Genomic DNA, 27620 nt, shown 5'->3' with positions numbered 1-27620 from the left:
AGCTACTACTCACCCAAGGCAACTCAGTGTCCCTGGAACTAAGACCATATTCTGACTCATAAAAAGAACAAATTCTCACCCAGCTGATACCTAGGATTAATTTCTTGCTAGAATTTTGACTGTGCTAAGGCCAAGTTATTGCACCTTACTGCGTAACTGACTGATTCCTTAACCTGTTATTTCAAAGATCTCACTGTGGTCATCCTAACATTTTCTATTCCCATTTTTTGCAATCTACTTTACCTAGGTCAAACTTTTTTTTCAGCGTGGTGCTCATAGGCTAGTCAATAACCAATTTGTGAAGGTGATGTGGGTACCGGAGAGTAAGTCCTTTCAGTTGAACATGCACCTTTATAATTCCTTGAACAGAAATTACAATAGTAACTCCATTGATAGACTGTAAATGAACAATTTGGATGTTTTTATTCCAGTCAGCTTAGGGGGAGGTATAGTTTAACCAAACGTGCAACAAACTTCTGTTATTGTAGCCAGTCTCAATAAAAAATAGTTTTAGCCTTTTTATGGAATTGATTTTCTGCTCTAGTCTACCTAGTGAAGCTAAGATCATAATCAAATGTGATATGATAGTGTTTGTAGTGCTGTAGTAAGCTCTGTGCTGTTGTTTTTACTCCTGTTAGAAATTAATGTTTTAATAATATTGAGGTTAGTGATTTTATGTATATTACCTTACTTTACAGGATTCAGCTTTAAAGGCCCTTTTAAAAAATAGGAAATAAGAAAATAAAGCAAAGTAATTATATATTGCCTTCAGAACAACATACTCTAATCATCCTCCTTCTGCTAAGGACAAGTTAAAGTTTACTCTAAAACAGCATATGTCTTGAGAGAGAAAAGCACACAATTAGAGCAGAATAAATACCCAAGCACAATGCATAATTTATTATTCTTAAAATTTACTAATATATTGTCTGACAACAATTCAAGGACTTTGTAGAATTATAATTCTAGAGGTAGACCCAAAGTTAAATATATGAATATAACTGAAATGTTCAGCTTTTGAGGTTCCTGATATTAATTATGTACAATAAATCTGTTTATCTAGTGTCCTATCAGTGAAATATCTTGACTGACTAGATCAACCTTCTTCTAACTTTTCTCTTCCAGATGTAGTAGATTTCAATTCAAATCATTGATGAAATCCAGCATGGCATTCCATATTTTCTGGAATTTATGAAGTTGGTCTTTCACAGATGGCCAGCACTTCTGAAATGTTTACTTACTGTTCCCAAAATGATTACTATGGGTGTGTAAGGAGAAAGTAAATGTACAATATGTTGTTGTGCCTAGCAACTATGACAGCCTTTGGCAATACTTACCCACCCAGTTTATCTACAACTTTTCTTAGGTAGGTGACCATATAAAACCTGTGATATGAGCCATTAATCATTTTTTATTTTCTAAAAACAACTGTGAAGCACAGATATTCTTATGTAAGCAAGGATTTTAAATGCTAGAGCATAGGATCTAACAAATACTAAACAGGCTCTCTAGGAGTCATTTTGGGAATGCAAAGTGAAGACCTTGAAAAGTTGACCAAGACATTCATCTCTACAGGGAGGGAAAATGTGGGGCAGATAAAGAAGAAAAAGGAATAAAGAAATTGTCTAACTGCTCCTGGTGCATTTTTTTATACAAAAAAAAATGTGGAACCCTTGCGTGAAGCCTCAATTGTGGAGATCACCCTCTGTGAAAGCTGGACGGTCCTTAGGCACTCCCGCTCAATCTCCACATGGCTAGCTGCAGCCACTGTGGCTCGGGATGCACCAGGTTCCCCTGTCTGAGGTCCACATCCCTCCCTGACACTGACAGGCACATTAGGTCCGCAAACCACACCCGGCGCAGCCAGTAGGGTAACACTAAGATCAGCTCCGCCTTCTCGGATATCACTTTCCGAGCTACCCCAGGGAGAAGGGGGAAGGGGAGGGAATGCGTAGTGCAGGCCCTCTGGCCACAGAATCCGAAGCGCATCAACTCCCTCCGTCCCCTGAGCCAGGAACCAAGAGAAGCACTGATCCACCTGAGCGTTCTGCGGTGTGCCAAGCAGCTCCATCTTCAGATGGCCAAACCTGGAGCAGATGGCCTGGAGCAGTTTTGGAGAAAGGCTCCACTCCCCGTGGTCAACTGTGGCCTGACTGAGCCAGTCAGCTTGATGGTTGTTCACTCCTGTGATGTGCTCTGCCCTGAGTGATCGAAGATGCCTCTCCACCCAGGCACTGAGTGCCATCACCTCGATTCGAAAAGCCCTGGAGTGTGTGCTGCCCTGTTGGTTGACCTGGGCTTTTGCAGCCACATTGTTGATCAGCACCAAGACGTCTTGATCCCGAACATGGTCCTTGAAGTGCCGCAATGCCAAGTGAATCGCTCATAGTTCCAGCCAATTTACATTGTGCTGGAGGTCCAACCAGGTCCAACGCCCCTGTGCCATCCGGGACTCCAAGAGAGCTCCCCACCCTTACAAGCTGGCGTCCATTGTCAGGATGAGGTGCTCCAGCTTCCTGAACTCGCAGTCCTCGTGTAGCACTGGGGAGAGCCACCACCTCCATCACAGCTGCACCTGTGGTGTCACTGGAACCTTTTCCTTGGAATTGCTGGAGTTTGACCTCTGATGCAGCAGGAGATGCGTGTAGACGAGCCCAAGGCACCACGTCTATGTAAGAAATGAATTTCCCCAGCAAGCTGGAGAGCACTACTACATGAACAAAACGTTGACTTCTAACTTGTCTAATTAAGGCTAACAAACTAACTTTACAGTCATGGGACAGGAACACCTTCCCCAGCTTAGAGTCTATGATGGTCCTCAGGTGAGGAATCCTGGAGGTGGGAACGAGGGAACTCTTATCTAGGTTAACCAAAAAACCTAATTGCTGTAGTGTGAATACCACCAACGAAAGATCCTCCCTTGCCCGCTCAAATGATGCTGCTTAAACTAAGATGTCATTGAGATAGCATTGGACCCTGATAGAACGCTCACGGAGGTAAGCCGCCACTGCGGCTAGGACCTTAGTGAAGGTTCAAGGCACCGAGGCCAAGCCAAACAGTAAGGCCCTATACTGGTAGTGGCTACCTAAATAGGAGAACCTGAGATACTTACGATGGCCAGGGAAGATGGGGATATGGAGGTAAGCCTCTGTCAGATCGATGGAGGCCATGAAGTCATCACGCCTGACCCCCGCCAAGATGGATTTAAGTGATGCCATCTTGAATCTTTTATAGACTAAGTGAAAATTTAGCAGTTTGAGATCCAGAATCGCCTTCCATCCCCCCCGAACTCTTCGGAACGACAAAAAGGTTGAAATAGAAACCTGACCCCACTTGGTCGGGTGGAACCGGTTCCACCGCCCTAATCTCTAGGAGGTGTCGGATTGCCTGTCTCATGAGAGAGCGTTTATCTTTACTCTTGGTGACCGAAAACGTCCGAAAGTGGTTCAGCGGAATGAAGAGAAACTCTAGGCGCAGACCAAATCTGATGGTATTCAGAACCCAGGCGCCAGTGGTAATCTCAGCCCAGGTGTCAGCAAACAGAAGCAGTCTTCCGCCTATGGGTGTGATCGCTATTGACCTATCTGCCCCAGCAGTAGGGATGGCCACCTCCTCCCCAAAAGAGCCTCTTCCCCAGGGGTTGGAACCTAGGCCTATCTCTGGTATAGTGCCTATCCGACTGCCTATCCAATCTCGGAAAATACCTGCTGTGCTGCGCCTCCTGATCTGACCTCCAAAAGTAAGGTTCAGATTTTTGCTCTGACTTCTTTGCGGGCGTAGGCATGACCTTCTTTTTATTCTTGTCCTCAATGAGGATTGGGTTCAACGGGGTACCAAAAAGGGATCCCCGGAATAAGGTGATGATGTCAGGTGCCACTTTGCCTTGTTGTCCGCTTGCCACCCCCTCAGCCACAGGAGATGTCGGGAGGTCACCGAGGCCACCACTGCCCGTGAGGCATACTTCATGGCATGCAGAGTGGCATCCACAGAGAATTGAGCAACAGCAAGCAGCTTGTTAAAATCTTGATGAGTACGCACCTCCTCAGGCGGAATCCTTTCCTGCATCTGTTGTAGCCAAAGGATAGCCGTGCGGCTGAAGAACGACACAGAGGCACCTGCCTTGATGGCCCACGCAGAAGACTGGAATGTTTTACGAAGGGTCAGCTCCGCCTTCTTGTCCTCGGCCTTCAAGTAATCAGCCACATCACTGGACACCACCGTTGACGTGGACGCCAATGCCACCACTGGAGGGTCCACTGTGGGCACCCGCAACGCCTCAGAGAAACTAGATTCCATGTTAAAGAACCTCCTATCATTGCTGCTGGGGTTGGGAAATGTTCCTGGCTTTTCCCACTGCTTTTTAACTACCTCTAGGAACAACTTAGGGGCAGGGATGTCTTCCTTTGCTGGAGGAGGCTCTAAGTAAACTCAATCCTCTGGCTTTTTCTCTGGACCACCCTCCTTGGCACCTGACTTGGCACCCTCCATATCATCCAGTTGCGCTGTGGCCCTGGCCTTGCGCAACAGTGACTTGAATAAATCTGGAGGGAAAAAACCAAAGAACGCTGGTGCCTCAGATTTTGAGGGATCCTCACCATCAGACATATCTACCTCTCTCTGAACCTGATCCCCCGCCATGGAACCCTCACTAACCAGAGAAGGAGAAACAGGCCGGCACACCTCCAAGGGGGAAGGTCTCGGCCAGGCCTGAGCAGTGGCACCCCCCCAGGGACCTTTGTCACCATTGCAGGTCGCACAGACCCTTTCTGTAACCCAGCAGAAATTCCATGTGAAATTGCAGAGGAGATAAACTTCTGAATGCTTGTTGGAAGCTGCTCCATGTCTCTAACGAAGGAATTCTCCTCCTCCTCCTCTTGTGAACAGCCTTCAGACTGTGGAGCCAATGATGGCCTGATGGGACTATCCCCCCTGCCCCCCCTGCACTGAAAAGGATCCCTTAGATAGGGGCCCTATTCCACCATGGAGAGTGGTGGTGGTGGGGGAAGGTGAAATATCCCTGAGATACACTAGGGAATCCTCCCTGTGAGGAGACCTAGACCTGGATCTAATGGGCGATCTACACCTTAAGGGAGAACTAGGCCTACCCCTCTGTTCAGCCCTGGACACCTGCTTTTCCAGGGCCCTGTACCTCCTTTCCTCATCCTTCTGCAAGGCCTTGGAGGATTTTCCAGCTGCTGCAGTTTTTCGCAGTCTCACAGAGGCTGTGGGCCTCACTCGGGCCGCACTGGAGGTTCCCTCCCCAGGGGACCATGGGGGGGGGAATCCGGCCTCTCCTCTGCCTCTGCCATGGCAGCAGGTCAGGGCCCCACCAGACTCAGCCTACCAGAAACAGCAGCGACCAAAAACAGCTTTCCCCAATCACTCACGGCCTCCACGTGACGAAATCAGCCTCTGGTAGACCTTTCCTGCCCCTTTTGCAAGCCATGCAGCTCCAGGCCTCCTGGTGTCAATCTGGGCCTGCAGGGCCTTGCCACTGCCGCCGCTGTAGAAAGGATGGCCACCCAGGAAGGCAGGGATGAAAATGAGGCTTCATAGTAGCCTCTGTCCCAGCCCATGCAGCCTGTAGGAATTGAGGCCCCAAAATGGCCACGGTAATGGCGTCCTGCCTCTAAAGCCCCAAGAAGCAACTTTTAAATCCTTTACCGGCGGCCGGAGTGAGGCACACCAAGGGGAGGCTTCCAAGTATCAGATGGAGGCAAGGGGAAGAAGGCAGGGAGAAGGAATTTGCAGGATGGCACTGGATTGTTTTTGGAAGAATCAGGAACCAAAAGCAACCTTTCTTTCTTCGGCCAGACAGAACCAGAAGCAAGGAGCACAGAGGCGTGGCTTCAAATTAACTCTGTCTCGAGGCCAATTGGACATCACAATACCCAATCCTGGCTAATCCTGCAAAATTCCTCCAGAAAATAGGACTGAATACTGATCGGATTCAAGTACAATTTCCATTTGCAACCATTTGGATGAGCATGCACTGAAAAAGCACAATTTGTTCTACTGGCTTGCTTATTTTTAATTCTTTTAATTTTAATTCCAGTTTTATTGGTTTATAAGTAAGGCAAAGCATCAAACAAATATAATACTCCTTCCTCCTCTTATTTTCCACACAACTACAACCCTGTACAATGAGTTGAGCTAAGAAAGAGTGACTGACATGAAGTCACCCAGCTGGCTTTCATGCCTAAGGCAGGACTAGAACTCACAGTCACCTGCTTTCTAGCCCAGCCTCTTAACCACTATACCAGACTGGCTCTCTTCATTCCCTATTCCCAAATTCCATTTTTCATAACTGTACAACATTGTTGAAGAGATCAGTGTACTGGCTTCCAGGGAACCAATGATGGACTGGAGATAACCTTAGTAGAATGAGGAACTGGTGAATGGATTGTTGCTTTGGAATTCCTCTACAGGAAAGAGCCAGGACTGCCCTCAAGTGCTCCATACAGTGGCTCCCTGTGAGAAGACTGTAAGACAGTGGTCTCCATTTTGTTTGTTTGCTGGGAATCTGGGAAATGTCATCTTTGCTGAAGCTGCAGTATGAAGCTTTTATGGAGAAAGGATTTACATACTTCCTTTCTTACTCACTACCCACTTGAAAACATAGCAAGGGACTGTTGTTGCTAAAGAATTTTTGTATAACAATGGATTAAATGTTGATGGTCTACTTTAACTTTCCAACAAATCCTTTAGCTGACTAAATAAAGATTGGTCAATAAACCAAAGCAAAATACACATGCACTCCAGTTACAGCCATTCATTCAGCGACTGCTTAAAATTATGATGACACTCAACAAAACCAGTTCGTCAATTTCTCACCAATGTAAGAACCCCTGAATCATGTGATTGCTGATCTTCTCCATCAGCTTCCCACAATTAGAGTCAATGGGGACACTAATAGGGTAGGTCACTAGATGCTTGGGTAAGTCTCCCCATGGCATTTCCTCATTCACATGCATAGACCCACCAGTGTCTTCCTTCCCCAGCCTCCATGGGCTAACATACTAGCAGGAACTCACCAGCACTGTCCTTCACTAGTCCTTCCTGCACTCACACTCATGCACACAGAGACACCAGGACCCTCCTTTCCCAGCCTCCTTGCCTATGTGCCTCACTGTAGCACATGCACCCCCCAACTCATGCTCAGCCTGTACACGGCCTCACAGGACTTTCCCCACCCCTCTACCCCCTGGGACATCCTCCACTTTCTGCTTAATGACACATGTGTCTTGGGGTTACAACAACAACTGGAATTATCTTGACTACCATTGCATCACACTTTATGACTGCACCACTTTGCAACAGAAATCTCAGACTCAATTGTTGTCATAATTTGAGGGCTACGTATATTAACAGGCAGGTTTTAAAAGAGTTAATGGTTCCTTAATCATCTAGTTCAGAAGCTAGCATAGAAGTTACAAATGACATTTGAATTTCTTACCTTTCGGTAAACAATCATATTTGGAGAACTGTCCTCTTGTTCTGCAGTATCCATGTCACTGGATCCTTGGGCCATGATGAATGCAACTCTTCTCAACCAGGCTGCAAAGACAAGAATAGTATACAATAGTAAAATATAAGAAAAGCAGCCTATAGAACGAATCTCAAAACCAAATACACAGATATAACAGGCTTTTCAAAATAAAATGTGCTCACCTGCTTTATTCCTGAAATAAATGTGCCCTGTCAACATATTCTATTATATGCTGCCTGAAAGGATTTGATTGCTTTGATTAACAACCCAATTGAAATCATTTTGTTATATGCTACCAAGCAATAATAAGTTTGTGGACTCTGTTACAGTATAGAGTTCTTTTCTTTTGCTTTTAAAAAAAAACTCTTGGTCATCTTTTAGTGACAAGAAAATCAAGTCCACATCCACACTCTGTTTCCTGGGATTTTTCATAAGAATTCTGCTATTGTGGACGCTACCAGATATCTGTGAAGATTAATGGACAACTTGGTGGAAGAAGCAAAAAGAAAAAAAATTACTCAGTGGCAACTTCTAGGATATTATCTTGCTCTGGAGGTGAGCAAACACCCATAATGGCAGACAAAGCAAGCTGATTTGATCAACAGCAGAAGTTGAGAAAGTAGTCACAGCCTTACCACATCTTTGTATCCCACAGTCAACTACAAAGTAAAGCAATAGAAAGAACAGAAAGTGCAAGGATGGCAAAGAAGTGGTCACAGTGGGGGCTTTATGAATGTCAACTTTTTGGAAGGAGAAGACACTTAACCTGAACTCTCTTTTTAGCATTTATTTTAGTCTCCAAGATAAAATCAAAGCAGAAGGAACTCTCCAGTAAGCGGAAAGAACCCAGGAACTTCTCTTTTCCTTATAGGCAGCCTGCTTTTTTCTTGTACCTCACAAATATTTAACCATTTTGGCCACAAGTCTACGGTTTCCCTCGCTAATCTTCCAAGAAAAACAGAGGTGGGAGAATGGTGACACAATATCAAGGGTGGGGGATGCCATGTCACCAGCTCAAGTTTTATGACTGATTTTTCAATTTTATACCATAGTTCACAAAAAGGATCGCCAAGTCCAAAAGGCCATCCAGAGACTGACAAGCAGAATCCAAAAATGAAGACATCCTTCAGAAAACAGAAGTTTTTTTCCAGAAAAAGAGGACATGAATGTAGGAGCACTAAACTGTATTAAACTTACAATGAAACAATGAGACACCAAAAATATTTTTTTCTCCCAGGCTGCATTGCTAATAGTGATGAGTCCAATAATAAAAAATATTTAAATATGCCAGGTGATTACATTTATGTGGAACAAATAAAATTTTAGAAAGATAAAGTACTGATGGGAAATTAAGAAAGTTAATAACAATCTGCATCTTCCTTCATAACCAATGAGACACCAATCTTTTAAAAGAGATCCAGAAAATTAAAACGTGATACTTTTAATGTGTATTGTAGATAATTGAGATAAAGATACTATCTCAGTTGTAATCAAGCATATAAGACAGTGTACCATTCAATAATGAAGAAATGTAGCCTCTACTACTCCAATCAATAAAAGCTCTAATATCTTAACAGTGAATCTATACTTCATCTCTTAGCACACTGAACTCACAATTATTTCATGCAGTCAGGCAATAAAATGGGGGGGAAGACATTTCAGAAAGAGGCATTGTGGAGGCTGCAGTGTGCCAGCGTTTCCCAGGTCTGGCTAAATTATCCAAAATTGGGTAAAAGTGATTTCTCGTTGGGTAACAACATACCCAATTAATGGTTTTGCAGAGCAAATGACTGAGCTTAGGTCAATGCAGAACGTTATTTGAAGAAAAGAATATTTGGCGTATTTACTGTTAACATTTTACAATGAATGTCCTGTAGTAGCTGGGGAGGCCATGATGCAATTATTGCTGTTTCAAAGTTCCTGCAGTGTGTGAAGTACTGTATATACTCGAGTATAAGCCTAGTTTTTCAGCCCACTTTTTGGGCTGAAAAAAGCCGCCTCGGCTTATACTCGAGTCAGTGAAAAATTTGCCCGAAATGGAGGAGAAAAAGGGGCGGGGCCATGCCGCTGGGTGACACTCGTGAATGGCCCAGTGCCCCTGTGAGTTTCCCCTCCCTCTGTGTCAGTTTGCCGCGCAGCGCGCACCGCACCATCCCCTCTCCTCACGTTCTAATGTAATGCAGGGCTGTCTTACGATTCCCCTTCCTCCCCCTCCTGCCGCTCTGCAACGATGTCCCACCTCCTCCTTGTTATGGCAAGCAGCCACATAGCGATGTCCCACCTCCTCTGGTACAGTGATCCAATGATAGGAATCACTGTGCCGTGTGTCATAGGAGGCGGGACATCGCTCCCGTGGCTGCACGGGACATCATCATCACAGCGGGACATCAGCATCATGAGGTGAGTGAAGTATTTCATTGAATACACCGCTAGTTTACTGTTTTTCTTTGAAATAAATATTCAAAAACATTATTGGTATCTATTTTTATTTTTGAAATTTACCGGTAGCTGCTGCATTTCCCACCCTAGGCTTATACTCGAGTCAATAACTTTTCCAGTTTTTTGTGGTAAAATTAGGTGCCTCGGCTTATATTCAGGTCGGCCTATACTCGAGTATATACGGTAGGATTTTTCACTCTTGCCTTTGTAACAAAACGTTACTGTTTGCTGAACTACAAAAATGATTTGGGGTAACCAAGGAAAAAGATTGGAAAGTACTGCCATATGCCCTGGATTTAACCAAATATCATAGTGACAGTACAAAATGCTTGAATATATTGGTCACTGCTGAAAAAGATGGAAAGCAGTTTTTTCTTTTCAAGGAAAAATCTTGCAAAAGTGACTCTACTAGCCATGCTCCCAGTGAGCCATTTCCATTATATTACTGCTTAGGCAGAAATAGGTCCTCTTTGAATTATATCGAGAAGAAGCACAAAACAAAAATGCCCAATTAAATATTTAACAATAGATGTTAATTCCCATGCAATATAAAACCAACAAATTACTTCTACTCCAGAATATCAGAATACAACATGTATTAAACTCTGTCATGACTGCATGCATGCCTAATTAGAGGAATGGGGGAAGGTAAAAGGGAACATTTAATATTTTTGCTAAAAAGCAAAACCCTGGAAAAAGATATCAGTCCGTAACCAATAATTGTTGCATCATTTATCTAGAAGATGCAAAAAAATGAGCTCTATTATTTTATGCCTGAAGATAAGGATGTTTAAATAAATCAGAGTATTTTTTCATGCAATCTTATACATGAATATTTATGAGACAGTTTCACTGTGTTCAATGGGACTTTCTCATAGCTTAGGATATCTAATTAATGAACTCGGTAAGACTTCATTTTGAGTAGACATAGAATTGTACTTGGTTATTTTTAATACCCAGAAATCTATCACTGGGCAGTGATTTAGATTCAAAAGGCAAAAAGAGATTTGAAGTTGACATTGGTCATACATTCACTGTTGGAAAGAGGTTAAAGCAGTCTGTCCTCATCTAGGGTTTTGCAAGTGGTAGGCAGTCCTGCAAAAAGAAAATATGCATTTGTCTTAAGGTGTAACCAACAGGCACTATATGTTCACCCAGACATGTTCCAAATCTCATTATGTCCTTCAAATCCAGATCCCTATGAAGCAATTTAATTAAAAACAGGACGTAAAAATGTGCTTGCAAATGATTATATAAACTTCTCTTCAAATTCAACTGCCCTAACTATAGCAACTCATAACAAATTGCATTAAGAACTGGAATGGAATTATGCAGAAAGATGCACATCTGACAGAATATAAGTGGATTGCACTTATTATGATTCAGTCAGGTAAATTGCTTCTATCCATGGAAATATGGACTAAGGTGAAAAAAATAGAGTGGCTTGGAATATGCTCAAAACAAAAAATAGAAAAAAAATAGAGTGGCTTGGAATATGCTCAAAACACATGCTAAGTTGACATGAGAGTTGGGGCAATTTGATAAAATATTTTCCTCCCAAAGAGATTTCCCGCTTGAGCAACAGGTGTTGGAAACTGGGGCTAAAGTTCCATTTCTATTATTAACATTCTATATGGACCCTTTCTATAATATGAAGATTATTCAAACCTGTGTAAATGAAATAAGTGTTATTATAGATCAGAAACGGCAGAACAAATAAATGATTATTCCAGCTCAAATTTCTCTACCATTTTGTTTTGTGGAAGCAGACTGGAATTACCACAACCCATCATAAAACAATACATGGATAAAAGCTGCTTCAAATGTTGTTTCCCTCCAAGCTACTATTTCTGTATGTTTGGATGACAATTCTTGTCATCTTCACCTGGCAAGCCTCGAGAATGAGGAAAACTGTGCTGGTCCTGTAGAAGAGCAACCATCCTGAGATACAAAAACCCTGCTAGTTTTCCATAAGCGACTGGAGACTTGGTTTTCCTCCTGGGTATAGGCCAATAGGTGTGGTCAGCTCTAATATATGTGCTGTCCCAGGCATATATGTTTAATTTTTGTTGGTTATTTGTTGCTGTATTAACTGGATATTACTCAGCAGTGTTGCATAGCCATTGGCAATACAACTGAATAAATGAATATACACATTTGTGCCGAACAGATTGGGAGGGATTGCTTTAACCTTTCATGTTTGAAGAGTTCGCCTTCACATTCAAAGGACTACTATTAAAAGCAATATTTTATGAGAAAATTTTCTTTACTTGCCATGGTAGGTATCATAGAATCATACATCTGGAAGGGACATTGGAGGTCTTCTTGTATGAGAACTGGATGTGGTACTCAAAATGTGGCCTCACCAGTGAAATATAGAACAGTGCTATCACTTCCCATGATCCTGATGTTATCCCTCTGTTGATGCAGCCTAGGACTATGTTGGCTTTTTTGGCAGCTGCAGCACACTGCTGACTCATACTTAAGCAGTATCCACCAGAACTCCTACAACCATCTCACAATTTTGAACTAAGTACTGCTTATCCAGTACCCGTGCATCTGATTTTTCCTTCCATAAATGTAGGTCCTCGCTTTTCTCATCACTGAACTACATCCTGTTGGATATTTTCTTCCAGCCAGAAACTTCAAGTTTATTCCTTGGATGAATGACATGCTTTGGGCACTAAAAATATAATCCTAAAGGATATTATCAACAATTCAAGATATATCCCAATGGCCCCGTTTGAAATGGCAGTGCATACCCTACTTTAATCCTCATCAGGTCTAAAAACAAAAATCAACAACAGTGAAACCCCTTTTATCACTAATGATCTCAAATGAATTTATCAATACAGTTTAGGATGACTGGATTTATAGTTCTACACAATTTACCTGCAGAACCTAAGCAAGAGAGATTAGAATGCTTCCGATCGATCTTAGGAAGGTCCAACTACCAAGGATTCTAACAGGGAAGTTAATCCTTGGGGAATGATTATTCCAATTTGTGTGAATAACACTTTAAGCCATCTCTGAAGGACAGGAGGGAAATGACAATTATTTATAAGGGATATATTTCAGAAAGAATGGCTGGTCAGGTGATATTAACTAGGATGTATAATTGAGTCCAATGGGACTCTATGGGATTGATTTTACCTACTTGTTTTTTCTTCAGCTATTGTGTCTTCCCATGTTTTATCTCCAAGTCAGAGCATTGGTCCATCTATCTACCCTAGTCCTGCTTAAGATAAACTCTTTAGGGCTTCAATTGGGATCTTTCTCTGCCTTTACCTGAATTATTAAAATAGTTATTTAAACCAACTGTGCTTCAATAGAATGCTAAAAAAATTAAAGACTAATAAAAAGACCTCAAAATAAATAGAAGAGCAAAAACCGCAAAATTATACAAGAGCAAGTATAACCTAATCTGTGAGCATATAAACACTAATTTGTAAACTTTAGGAAACAGGTGAGATTTCAAGTGCCCATCTTTAATATTTGTATCCAAATGGTCATATTCATTTATTCCATCAGGAATTATTTTATTAACATATCTAAAACTGGAGACCAAACATAAGTAAAACAGTACTTCATGAAAGGCTTCTTTGTTAGTGTGTTAATTTTTCAACCAAATCTATTTTTAATACTTTTCAGTTCCATTTATCCAAATTAATATGTATTTTAAGTTTGAATATTCTAATTTTATGCTAGAACTTTGTGAAATCTAACAAATAACCTGATTTAAATTAAGCAGTTTCATTCTCTACCAGAAAAGAAACCTCTCTCTCTTTTTCTCTCCCTCCCTCCCTCCCCCCCTCTCTCTCTTACAACTAAAGAATTGTTATGTCACTATATTGCTTCATCTCTAGTCAATTCTGCATTAAACCTATGGTTTAATTGTCATCTTATTCATTAATCTTCTATTTATGACTTCAAATACTGTTGCTAAGGTGATGTTTACGCAGAGCATTGGGTAACAAGAGAAATGCCTACCTTTTGTGTATTCACTATTATCTGTATGCTTCAAAATTATCTAACACACAGTATATACATATACAGTAGTCAGAAGCAAAGTTGTTTCCCAGAACTAAGCTTGATCATCACTTACAAAACCAACTGCTAGAATGTTTATTCTTAACTGAATAAAATAAAATATTCAGTTGGAAAGGAACATACCTAACTCCCAAGCCTGACTACAGATTTTATTTGACATGACAACTTGTCATTTCAAAATAGGACTTGAAGGTTCGCTGATGTTGTGAGTCTGACATTTGTAAGAAAACAGGACTGAGAATATTAGCTTTCCTGTACTCTATCCAGATTTTCAGTATCAGTTTGTAGCCTAATAAAATTGCAGTTGCTTATTTCTTGTGTGAAATCATCTTCCCTTGAGGAATCACTCCTGCTTCAGAAAATGAACTGATTTATCAATAGAGATATGCTGTTGGTAAATTGTGGTAGCCTTTTCTCCACCATTTCAAATAAGGTACACTAATAAGGCTGTTATAGTATGCCTTATTTTAATTGTGATGCATCTGACATGAATAAACAAACAATCTGAAATCTGAAATCAACCCAATCTTGACCTGATATGTAAAAACTGCGATTTGGTGGGGCAGTGTTCCACAAAACTAAAATCAAATCCAAATTCATGGAGAACAGGTTAATATTTAGAATATATAAAGGAATCTCAAAGTTGAGATGCAAAATATTTCGAAATATAAAGTCAGTGTCTTCTTCATACAATGCTTTCATTTAATGCATTTAGTAGAGATAAATCCATTAAATGACCTATAATTTTAATGCCCTAACCATAATAAAGTGACACTACACAAAGAACTTGGTTAATACTCATGACAGAGCAGTACATATATCAGCAATTTTATTGATCCTTGAATTTTTTTTTTCCTTTGGACGGAAAGCAAATTACTTTTGTGAAATGTTTTGCCACCACATCAAAGTATCTTCAGCTAACCTGAAGCTATTCTATAAAGGAACAAAATCACCTTCACTTGAAAATGCTTGCTATCATTTTCATTAATCTTTCAGGTCTAGTATTAATAAGGAGAAAAAAAATATCTCCATCTCCTCTCTTTAACCCTTCATGTATTTATAAAACTGGTATGATCAAAGAGAAAGAGAATATGTTTTTTTTTTGTAGTCCAGACACACCAGATATTTACCCAATACTTATTACCTTTGCTATTCTTGGTTGTTGGGAGAGTCAAGAAAGAAACATCAGCATGGATTTTGCTATGCATGTCCAGATAGAATTTGGAGACAAGAATTCAGTATACCTTTGACAGGAGGTAAAATTGTTGGTAGAACTCTGGAGGTTCTAGCAATATCAGAGGCAAACAGCCTATACAAAACTACAGCTTTACAACGCAAACATCAAAATCTGAACTTATCTTCCTGAGACCAGCATTTAATTATTTTAAAGCAGTTGACCTGATTGTCAGGCCCTTTTCTCCTCCCTCAAATTAGCTTCCAGATGAATCTGGTGAATCTGAGCTGAAATGTAACCTGTATTTTCCAGTTTTGAAATGTTACTGAGAAAGTAGCTGTCCGCATGTCATCGATCTTTCTCCAACACTTTCCACAACCAACCCAGTTATGACTTCTCCTTTTCCTACCGCTACTCATCCAATATCTGATTCTTTAGTACCAGCACTAGATAACACAAGGAGGCTTGAAGCTAACTAATCTCTAGGGTTGTGGAAAAGCCCTTTCTCAGTTCCAAGCAGAGCGACTTGTTTACATTCTCCTGCCTTTCCCCCAGGGAGTTTAAGGCAGCATATACGGCTCTATCCTGTCTTCCTTGTTGTCATTGTATCCTCAGAGAAATCATGTGGGGTAGTTTAGCTTATTAATGCAACATCACCTATTGAATATCATAAACCTGAGGATCTCTATTCTTAATCCAGAAATAAGCAGCCTCATTTGTTGTTGTTCTTCCTAAAAATATTGGGAGAAATTGGTATGCTGCAAAGAAAGAGTCAGCCTCAAACATATTGATGTAGCCTCTTAAGACATAAAAAAAAATGATGGAAGGTTGCAGCCCAGAGCTTTGCTCATTAATGTTTCTACCTGTTCGGACTTCCATCAATTTGCTTCTAATAAATGAGAATTTTATAACCAGACGCAACATTCATGACTCTGCTGGCTGCCTTTTTAACAGCCCACCCATCTGCAAGCTCTCAGAAATTCACCTCACCATCCCCTTCATGCTCTTCTCAGCCTTATTTCAAAATCCACGCACATTGGGTCACTTTGAAAGCCTGAATGCCTTCACCCGTAAGACTAGGCTCCGTGGACTAGGTGTGCTGCGTGAAACTTTGGAACACAACATAGCGAAAAGAAAAGGGCTGGTTTGAAGACCTCTGGTCTAGTCCAATTAAAACAACTTTATTTTATTTTCCAAAATAAAGCAATTATGCACCTGAAATTTTGGCCTTGCTTTAGATGATATTATTTAAAGGCAACTTTCTGGCAAACTGATAAATATCTAAAGCTCACCCACATTTTCCATAAAAACAAAACACTACACCAGTGATGGCTAACCTTTTCCCCATCGCGTGCCAAAAGGAGGGGAGCACAGGGGGGTCATAAGCAGTCGTGCCCACAGCCATATTCTATGTGTGATTCCCCCCATCCCCCCCAGACTTTTGGCACACAATGGGCCCGTTTTTCACCTTCCCCAGGCTCCAGAGGCTTTTTAGAAGCCTGGGGAAGGCGAACACAGCCTCCCACGCCCGCCCCTGGAGACCTTCCAGAGGCTTCAGGAAAAACACCCCTATAGGAAACCCAGGAATATTGCCTTAGGGAAAAAATGGCCCTACGGGCAACCCGGAAGTTCAGGAATGGACTTTCACTTTACTTGTAAGGGAATTTTTTCGCCCCCTGGAGACTTCAGGAGACTTCCCTGTATTGATAAGGGGGGAAAGCGCAAAAATACATAAAATGGCCACAGAAGCTCAGGCAAAACTGCAAGGGGATGTGCCCAGGGCAAGAGCTATTGCATGTCTAACACGTGATCCTTCGTTACAGCTGGGAAGGATAAAAAGTCACTGACACCAACAAGTCCTACCTTGTGCATTGAGTACCAAACAAAGGATTAGTACCGGGACAAAGTTTTCTCGTCAAAATGCATCAAGTACCAAATTTGATGAGTTTCAAAGCAATCAAGTACCAAAGTGTGACTGTACTGTTGCAAATTGCACCTCTTAGGAACAGGCAATGTTTTCAAAAATGTGATTTGTTGGAAGCTTTATTTCAATATTGACCAGGTTTCCAAATCTGAGGCCTCATTTGGAAAGCTTGTGAAGTACAAAATGTTTCAATCAAGGATGGGTAAGATGTAACCATCCAGGTATTATTGTACATTAACCTCTACTACTTGTGAAGATGAAGAGAATGGTGGTCTTCTCTAATCAAGACTATTATGCTCCAATTCTTACTTATTCTTCCTGGTTTTCTGTCTGGTGACAGTGCCCCTATTCCATTCTGGGCATGTAATGATTAGATGTCAAAGTAAGATCTGGAATACAGTGTTTCAATTTCCCATCTAACCATGGAACTCTACTGCTTTTGGACTGTTATAGAGTCACTCACAGACTGAGATTGATGGGATATAAATTTAATAAATAAATACTACATTTCAAACAATTTCTTCATCAAGTCTGTCTCACAGGAGGGTTGTGAAGATAAAATTGAGGGGGAAATTCTATCTGTCTTGAGCTTCTAGAAGAAAGCCTAGATCTAAATAAAACAGACAACAATTGTATTTATTTTAAATAAAGGGTTAAATTGTTGCATATTTTCTCATTGAAAATGTAATTGTGGTGTGTCTGCCAACATTTTTGCCATAGGCTAAATAAATAAATCAGAGTTAAATGTTTGTAAGCCTAAGTGTCTCTATGGTATAGTACTGGACACCTATATTCCTTGCTGTGCATGTACATCTTGTGTTAGTGATTTTATTCTCAGCCGCAGCATAATAATGGGCCAAGAGTTACTTTAACATACCCATCAAATTAGAATAATGTATCATCTACTCCATCAAGGATGCTGCTCCCAGAAGAGTTTGTAAAAGGAAAAATGCATGGTTGGCAAAAATCAGTCTGCCACACTACAGAAAAACCAAAACAGAGGTACCCAGCATGAAATTGCTTGCACTTATATAAAAAGCTTTCCACATCAAAGCCATGAAAAATAAATAAACAAATAAATAAATAAATAAATAAATAAATAATCAATCTCATCCATCCTGTTCTGACCTAGGCTTCCTGAGACACACGCTTCGTCCGAAAAACCCTGTTTTTATTTCAACAGCTGTGAATTATGTTCATTCACTGCCCATAATCACAAACAGTTTGTAAAGAGCCCGACAGAAGTCTCTGCCACAGTCTTTCGGGATAAGACTCCCCCTGTTCCTCTGCCTCACTGATGTCCGACTCTGAAGGCTCCGGAGGTAGCACATAACTCCCAGATGGCCCTGGTCCCCTCTCTGCCTCCGACGCAGAGCTCTCGTCCGAGCCTTCCTCAGACTCCAGGACTGGCCCATGTTCTTCCCCAACCTCCTCACTGTCCAGCTCTGCTGCCAGCTCCACAGGCTGCCGGTGGACCACAACACTTCCAAAGAGTTCAGCTAGAGATCAGGTTTTTGCATTGCAATCAGCAGAGAGATCCAACACTTAGTAGGGTTGTTCCATAAGAGACAAAAGACAAGTGGGTCAGTGGTAGCCCTTGCAGGGGAGAATCCTGAATGCTTTTCTTTTTCTATGTTCGCATTACCGCTGCACTCTCGTTATTTTTTCACGTGGAAGAAAAGTGGGGGGGTGTTAAAAAAAGAAAAGTTGATTTGAATGAAAATACCATTTAACTCAAAAAAAAAATTAACTGAATATTCTATTGCTGGGGGTGTTTTCAGTGTCATTTCAAATATCATGCTGACCTACTGAGTTCAACAGGTAAAGGAAAGCAGGTGAATAGAAACACTGAAGAGAGGCTCTCGGGTTCCTATGGTCCCCTCCCAACTTTCTCTTTCAGCTCTTCCCATCTCTCATACACTGAACCCAGCATTTCCCAGTCTTTGTAACAAGGCTATTAAGAAGCAGAGACTGTTCTCAACTATTCTGCTCCATCTCACCCATCAATTCCCTGTAAATTAGATCAATCATTTCCCCAGTTCCCGGAATTCTGAGAGACATTCAACAGAGAGAAGGTCGTAACTCCTTGACATTAAGTATGATTACTTTTTTTTATTCCTTCAACCTATATAGCTGCCCAACTTACAGTGACTCTGAGTGGTAAATTAAAATTAAAAACAACCATAAAAACAATACATATCAAAACAAACCCCAAGCAAAACCTGGCAAGCAAGGTTTGATTCATATACTTCTATTCCTTCTAGAGTGGAGGTGAAAATATGCAAAGAAAACAAGGAAGTTGCAATCCAAACAATCCTTGTGTGATAAATATATTGGAAACAGAGATTTCAATTACCCTTGTTTACTTTCAGATGGCATTCACCAAACTGAAGAGGGTCTATACAGCAACCATGTATTTGTGGTTCATCAATAAACCTGTAACAACCCTTCCCCCCCTTTGGCATTTTATTCAAGAAGCATAAACAACTCCAGCCGTCAATCACAGCCAGGGCTTGGTGTCACCTTGATAAGTGACAAAGGCTTCTTCTGAATAAATGAGTTTAGGAAGAATCAATGTAAGCTATTATCAAAAGCGAGCATCTCAGAAGGGCTGTAACAAAATTCCGGCCACGGACCTGTTAAAGCAGGGGTCACCAACCTTTCGGACCTCAGGGACCACTAAATTCATAATTTTAAATCCAGTGGACCACTAATATGATTTTTTTTAAAAAAATATTATTTAGTGCAATATTTATAACTTAAATAATTTTTCTGCGGACCACCAAAATTTTCTCACGGACCACTGGTTGGTAACGACTGGTCTAAAGCAACAATGAAAACAACTTGTTCTTCCCTTTCCAATCCCAGTTGCTACTGTTTTAACACTTGTACCTCCCACAGTTCAGAGATGTGAGGTATCTGAAATTGCTCTGAACCTGCTTTTATGAACTGACAGAAGCTTTCATGAGCTAATCACACATTACTACAAGAAAGAACACTTTCTTCACATCTAGTTGTAGATATACACACAAGGAAACGAACAAAACCTTTACATTCAAGCTTCTTTCCTAACTCAGGGGCTCCAGTGTGAGCACATACAGTGCAGCTAAATAAGAGGCAACTTAACCCACAGCCCGCATGGCTTGCATTTAAGCAAATATGGATCCTATTTTTATGCACACTTTTTTTCCTCCTTTTTGGATTGCTTGTTGAAACTCTGCACAACATAAGCTATTCATTGCCAAGATCTTCTTAGAAGACCCTTGTGAAAGTTATTACTGTGAAATATTATAGCAGAAGTGTTCTGTTGGTTTTAGAGGGACATGGTTGGAAGTGTGTTTCTTAGTGCAGGAAGAGAGTTGATCAGCTTGTATCTATTTTCCTTTGTTTCCTGGCCCCATCAAGCAACCGGTTGCCTAAAATGCTATTTGATGATTGACCCTGCCCTGGGCTACAGAAGATCCCAATGTGCCACTGAGCCAGTTCCCCGTTGCTTTTCGTTGTGTTCTCTTTCTGGCTGCGAAGCTAGTTTAAAATCAAGCCAGTTCTCCGCTCTACGCAAAAGTGACCTGGTTTCTTGCACTGCCCACCCCGCTTTCGATTAACAACCGTGGACTAAACCCCGCAGTAACGTCCTCCATTCGAACGACCGTCGACCGTCAGTTTCGACCGATCTAACTCTTTTTATCCAACCGCACGACTGGCACGGCAACGAGGGAGGATCACAACCCCGCCACCCGGCAACGTTGCTCTCGCCCTTCGCCCGACCGGTTGCTTAGCGATTGTCCTACGGAGCTCGCCGCCACCCTCGCCTCGCAAGCGCCCGGTTTTCCCGGCGAGCCCCGAAGGCGTTTCAAACAAACTCTCCGCTCTTTCGGCTGCAGCCACCCCCACCCCCCACCCCCGGAAAGCAGGCATGCAGGCATGCAGGGCTGCTGCCGCCCCCCTCAGCCGAGCTCATGAAGCCAGGTAAGCACTTTTTTGCCTTCCCTCCTTAGGATTTCTATGAATCGGACAAAACGGGAAGGCGGCGCAGGGGCCCACGGCGGACTACCCATTTTTTTAAATATATATATTTTATTTTATCGGAGCGACTTCTTCTTCCCCACCTTTCCCGAAAGGAATTTGCACCCCCGGGAACGACGGTGGGCTCAGAAGGCAGGCCAAACCGTCTCATCGGGTCTCCAGAAAGGGGGAACGAAAGCGCAAAAGACAGAGGGGAAAAGAGAGGGAGGGAGGGAGAGAGGGAGGGAGAGAGAGAAAGGGGGGAAGAGGGAGGGAGAGAGAGAAAGAGAGGGGGGAAAGAGAGAGGGAGGGAGAATGAGAGAGAGGGAGAGGGAGACCATGCAATACCGTTGCAGGGCAACTGCGATTACCTTAGCAACCGAGGCTCGGCGATGGGTCCCCTTCTGCTTTTAGATTTCGGTTGGGCGGCAGAGTCCAGCCTGGCGCATGGCCGGGAGGGCTCGGGTGGGGCGGGGTTGGGGCGAAGCAGCGCGGAGAAAGCGGGCGGAATGCAAAGAGCCTCCTCGTAGCTTCTGCGGGGCTCTCTGTCGCTCCCACCACCCGCGCCGCCTCTTCAAGACACGCTCGGTCTGCCTGGACGCGCCTACCGGCGGACAAACGAGGTAAGTCAGGGATGCGGCGGGGGGCTCCGTCTCTCCAAGGTGGACCCTGAAGGATTGGAGTAAGCCAGAAGAACATGCTCCGGAGGGTCACGGCTTTCCGCTGCCCGCCGTCTCTCCCCATTCACTCCGACCCGTTGCCCATAACTCTCCCGTCGCTTCGGGGAGCCGCCAGGAAGCACTCGGGGCTTCGGGCGGACTGAGAGGCGGACACCGAAGGCGAAGCGAAGTCCGAGATTTCTCCCTGGCGAAGCAGCTTGACTGCAGTAGCAGCAGCTCCCTCTGCAGGCCGCGGGGGGGATTGCGCCGCTGTTTGCTCCCACCTGGAGACGGACGGGGCGAGCGGCTGAGCGGGCGAGCGCTTTGGCCTTATAAGGAACCGCCTAGCCAGCGATTCCTCCGTAGCCGCGTCCTTGGTTGATTTCGATTTCCGCAGCTTGCTTGTATGTAGGGAAGAAACCGATGGTCTCGCATTCTGCAAATGACTGGGAGGAAGCTGAAGCTCTCACCAGTAGCTGCACTACATACAGGTCTGGCAACTTGAGTTATGGGACCCTCGTCTAAGTTGCTTGGAGGGGGTTGAAGTTGGAGAAGGTGCAAAGATGGCAGCCTTTGAACTTCCATCTCAGCAAGCCAGGTTTACTAATCAGTGTGGAAAGCTCAACTTTTAATCCTCCTATATTTACCTCAGAGGGACGTGATGGCTCAGTGGCTAAGACACTAAGCTTGTTGATCAGAAAGCTCGCGGGTTCGAATCCCTAGAGCTGCATAATTGAGTGAGCTCCCATGACTTGTCCCAGCTTCGGCCAACCTAGCAGTTCGAAAGCATGTTAAAAAATGCAAGTAGAAAAAATAGGAACCACCTTTGGTGGGAAGGTAAAAGTGTTCTGTGCGCCTTTAGTCCTGCCGGCCACATGACCACGGAGAATGTCTTCAGACAGTGCTGGCTCTTCAGCTTTGAAACAGAGATGAGCACCGACCCCTAGAGTCAGGAATGACTAGCACATATGTACGAGGGGAACCTTTACCTTTATATTTACCTCAACAACAAGCCTGTGAGGTACGTTGGATTGAAAGAGAGAGAGAGTGACTAGCTCAAAGTCACCAAACTGGCTTTCATGCCTAAGGTAGAACTAGCACTTTCCATATCCTGGTTTCTATCCTGGTGCCTTAACTACTAGAGCACACTGGCTCCGTAGGCCAGGATGTATCAATCCACTGATCTTAATGAAGCCAAATGTGGGCTTTTCATGATTAAGCAAGTCTGTTAAGGGGAAAAGATGGAATTGCTTTTGAATTGTGCTAAGAAGAGTATTGGTGGTAAAAGCACTGCTTTTGCTTTCCTTACTCGAGGGCAATTTAATGTCCTCTACTTGAAAGAATTTTCAGAAGAAATAAATTTCCTTGAAGAAATCCTGCAGGCAAAGCTGGCAGTTTGTTTCACTGGTATCATGAACAGACTGTCTTGAAGATTGACAGTCATCTTTGTTTTAGAGAAGCAGATTCAAGGTGATTGAACAGTGGATTTGTCTTTTAGGGCAGAAAAGACTATCTGAGGAAGAAAAACACACAGTCTGGGAAGTGAAGAGAGATATTTTAGAAGGACGTTAAGGTTCTTCTTGGTAGATGCTAAAGTTATCAGGTAGCTTAAAGAAATTCTTCACAATCTAAAAGCCAGGAACAAATTACAGGTAATCCTCCTTTTTTGACCTCAGTTGGAACCATTGCTAAGCAAGGTGGTTGTTAAGTGAGTTATACCCAATGTTACAACCAACAGTTGTTAAGCGAACCATTGCGGTTGTTAAGTGAATCTGACTTCTCCCATTGATTTTGGTCGTTGCAAATGGTAATCACATGACTCTGGGATGCTGCAACCATTGTAAATGTCTGCTGGTTGCCAAGCAGCTAGATTTTGACCCCATGATCATGTGGACGATTGTGTAGCGATTGAAGGGACTTGTAGGCCACTTTTTTCAATGCTGTTGTACCTTTGAATGGTCCGTAACAAATAGTTGTAAGTAGAGGACTACCTGTGTGATTTCAGGGGAGAAACACAGACCTTGCAGTGGCTTTAAACTCCGTTTTGCAACCTGTACTGAAACCTGTTTTTTCAGATGGGCTCCCCAGAAATAAACACACCCAAAATGTTCCATGCAGTTCTTCATTGCAAAGATACTGAAGTCTATTGGACAAAAGTATGCATTCTTACTATCCTATATTCATTATTAACGAACTTGAGCAAATATATGTTTTACATTTGAGTTAGATTCATAAATTTGGAATGGATTTGCTAAAATACCTTCGACGGGGATTATTCAACCTCTTTTTGATGAGCTCTAATGGAGAACTTACTATTGCATAAACATCCTTTCCCACGGGTTAACCATGAAAATTACAATTAGTAGTAATTTATCTAATCTGAAAACTGCACTTTTGACCCATTTATTCTCATCTTGTTCCCCCAAGATTACGGAGAATAACGTTACTCTTACTTATCTGTGATACTATTTTATATATCTAAAAACTGATAGTATACCTTTCCCCAGTCTTCTATATGCTGAACATACCTAAATGTTGTAACTTTCTTATAGGACTTGGTTTCCAATCCCTTCAAAATGTGGATAGACCTCCTCTGAACATGATCCAGTTTGTTAACATCTTATGTTCATCAGAACTGGACACAATATTGAAGGGAAAGTGACCAAGGCAGACTAAAATGATAAAGCCTTTACATCATCCCATCAAATATTCTTCCAACCTAGGCTTTCCCAACAGAATAGAAATACTGTAAAGGGGCATGAGACAGCAATCTGAGGATATAAATATTTACTTTAAATCTATTATTTATTTATTTAGAAAATTTATATCCCTGCTCATTTTAAGTACATAGCTCTGGGCAACAAGATGACATAAAACCATAATACATTGCAAGGAACATTAACATTGTAAGGAATTATTGGATGATAATGATTTTTAAAATCATTTTCCATGTTAAAGGACAGCAATAACAATAGCACTTAGACTTATATACTGCTTCCTAGTGCTTTACAACCCTCTCTACACAGTTTATAGAGTCAGAGTTACTCTGAGTCCTCATTTTATCAACCTTGGAAGGATGGAAGGCTCAGTCAACCTTGAACCAGTCAGGATTGAACTGCTGGCAGTTGGCAAAGTTTGCCTGCATTATTGCATTCTAACCACTGCACCACCACAACTCAGGATAGATAACATCTGTCTATTGCTATCCACTGGGAATTTACATCTAGTCACATATCAATCTGTATTAGTGACATTTTGAGCACCAAAGATACATATGTTATTAGAGGTGATCACTGTATCGAATAGATAAAAAACCCACAACAATTAATCTTTATAAATATTTGTAATTATTAAACCAGATTGACATAAATAATTTAAAAATGAAGCAGAACAAGGATTTAGAGATCCATTTTTCTATGCAATGGAAAATTGTCTTAAACATCTATATCAAACATTTCCATAGATCTTAGATTTCAGCTTAGCCAACAAAAACATTTTGAACCATTGGGTAAATTGTGTGATACAATGAGATACAATGAGAATAATACTATGGATTCTTGGTGCTCTCTGGGCTCAATTGTTTTCTTGCAACCAAGCCCAGAGAGCAGGAAGGACCCATAGTTCAACCATGAACTAATTTTAATACAGGGTTTAATGTATATGAACACTCATCCTACATACCTATTACATGGAAATTTACTGCTGGGCAACATAAATTCTCCATATCCTTCTTTCTTCTAGGAGACATGGTCCTTCAATGTTGTGAAAAAAAATTTATGGACCAGTTATTCAATTGTGTGAAGATCTGGTGTTACTGGTGAGGATGAAGATGTTCCCTACAGATATACATTAGGTATGGACAAGATATGGTCATTTCAAAAGTTGTACAAAACATTTGTCAACTTCAAACTGAATCTGGCTGCAGCCATTTTTCTGTTCCTCGGTTGCCACACAGGAGGAATTGGGGAAGGAGGTTGGAATCCATAAGACACAACAAAGAAGTTTCTCATGAGAACCAAGGTCATCTCTACTGGCAACAGTTAAGGTTGGGAAAGGAGTAGCTGAAGTACCCAATTGGCCAACGTGACCTGTAACACTTGGAGATGGGGTTATTTCCTAGTTTAATTATACTGAAACTGCGGGAAAGATTGAGATTTGGTTTTTCATTCAAGCTGTGCTGATATGATGTACTCATTAAAAAAGACCTTTGAGAAGAAGCCAAGTCTCAGAGTTCTGATTTGCTTGGGTTGATTAGTCAGAGCCTCAACAGTATTGTTGACATGTCATACTTATATGGGAAGCCTATACGGGAAGCCACAGAGTGTGGACCACACAGGGAGCTGGGCAGCAAATAAATGTAACAAATAAATATCTATATTGTTGTTTTGCTTTTTCAACTAGCTGATAACCTGGCGTTGCCCGGCTATTTATTTATCCTAAGCCACACATTTGTCCTCAAAAATAATCCTGGACCAAATGTAATTTCTAATGTTGGATTTCCCCCCTTACCAGAGCGAGCCCCCTTGTGGAGTACTGTGAAGCCATTACCATGGCAACTCCACTGTGCTGTTCAGTAGAATCCATTTTACGGAAGTAGAGTAGAAGCCATTTTAAGGCACAACAGGCTGTATCTTAACAGAACACCACCCTGGGGGGTGTTAGGGGTGTCTTACTCCCACAGTATTTGTTTCCAGGGAGCAAGTCATCTGTGTATCATAGATGGTTGAAAGTGCTCGAGGCATTCCAGTGTTATACTGGAACACACACACACACACACACACACACACACACACACACAACACACACACCCCACAGCCATGTATATATATAGATATTCATTCTGTTTGAATAAAAGGAAAGGATACATATACACAGAGCTGGAGAACTCCCTGAATTGATGAATAAGAAAGAATCACTTCATCACAATGCTGCTTAAGACCCCAGTCACTCCTAAATTCCAGGAAGCGACAAATTTCTTTGGATCTTGAGAAATTAACCAGGTAACTTCTGAAAATCAAAAGGCTGTATTGGACTCATGCAGTGGTTCAGTCGTCAAATAGATCTATGCCCCATGCTTTAGTAGAGGGCTGTTCCACAGGTGTCATAAATTGCCCTGACTATAATAAAGGAAAGACTTTAATGGTCCCCAGCTTCAGACTGCATCTACCCCAAGACAAAAACGACTTCTTACGTGTGGCTAATTGCTAGCCTTATTCCGTATAATTCTCCACCTGACCCCTAAAGTACCATTAAGTTCCCAGGAAAGAGCTTTAGAAACCCATTTCCTGAGACATATTTTAATCTGATTTTTAAAAGACTCTTAATTTATTAAGTCCCTTTGCAATAGAGGGAAAGTCACATCAATATCAGATATCTCAGTCTAGGCTAATACAGAAAGAGGAGTGAGCTGTATGGGAATCTCAAAATAATAGTACATAATAAAGCCATCCTGTATTAAAACCCAGCAGAATTGTCATATTCTTTCAAGCTTCAGTGGCTTTAGTGCTCAGCTATAATAGTTAACAAACAAAAAAAACCCAACCCTCACCTTTCCATCATACAGCAAGATAATGTGTCATATTAGTTCTGGCAATATTCCAGTTTGATTTATTTTTCTTGGAAAATTTAATGTCATATACTGTACATGATTTTTTTAAAAAGAAAAATCGGTAAATTACCTGCGAAAGGAGGTAATATCTTCTTTCTAAAGCAGCCTCTACAGGCTCAAAACACATTTATCATCACGTGTTTCTGAGCCTTGCAGTCATGCGTCCAATTTTATTTCCTGCTTTTCTGCACATATCCTGGAGATTTAAGAGAAGGACTGCAAAGGAGAAAAGGCTATAAAATGCAAAGATTGAAATAAATTTGTTGAAAGAA

At 41.9% G+C, this 27620-nt stretch overlaps 1 protein-coding gene and 1 long non-coding RNA gene across 6 annotated transcripts in view; one reads left to right on the top strand and one right to left on the bottom strand.

Moving 5' to 3' along the window:
- The window catches only part of RGS6 (regulator of G protein signaling 6), a 279182-nt gene extending 257593 nt beyond the window's left edge, over positions 1-21589 (bottom strand). For 3 of the 4 annotated variants that reach the window (XR_015697540.1, XM_087721775.1, XM_087721784.1), the window contains exons 1-2: positions 21453-21589; positions 7457-7557 (exon numbers count right to left, since the gene is read on the bottom strand). Coding sequence is in view for 2 of the 4 variants with exons in the window: in XM_087721775.1 (XP_087577901.1) it covers positions 7457-7531 (75 nt within the window). In the remaining 2 variants the exon portion in view is untranslated. Of the gene's footprint in view, positions 1-686; positions 717-7456; positions 7558-21452 lie in introns of all 4 variants that reach the window. The other variant, XM_087721793.1, reaches the window with a different exon arrangement.
- On the top strand, positions 20933-25957 carry LOC106548431 (uncharacterized). 2 transcript variants are annotated; one of them, XR_001313518.2, is made up of 2 exons: positions 20933-21045; positions 25482-25957. It is a non-coding gene; the product is annotated as an uncharacterized LOC106548431 (long non-coding RNA). The 2 variants fall into 2 exon arrangements; XR_015697548.1 differs by lacking the exon at positions 20933-21045 and adding an exon at positions 21506-21704.
- Positions 25958-27620: the final 1663 nt, after the last annotated feature.

The sequence above is a fragment of the Thamnophis sirtalis genome, unplaced genomic scaffold (assembly GCF_051295495.1).
Source record: "Thamnophis sirtalis isolate CommonGarterSnake01/CBP01778 unplaced genomic scaffold, rThaSir2_p1.2 scaffold_1, whole genome shotgun sequence".
Classification (NCBI taxonomy): domain Eukaryota; kingdom Metazoa; phylum Chordata; class Lepidosauria; order Squamata; family Natricidae; genus Thamnophis; species Thamnophis sirtalis.
Note: the sequence above shows the minus strand (reverse complement) of the source record. Positions and strands in the feature narration are given on the sequence as shown.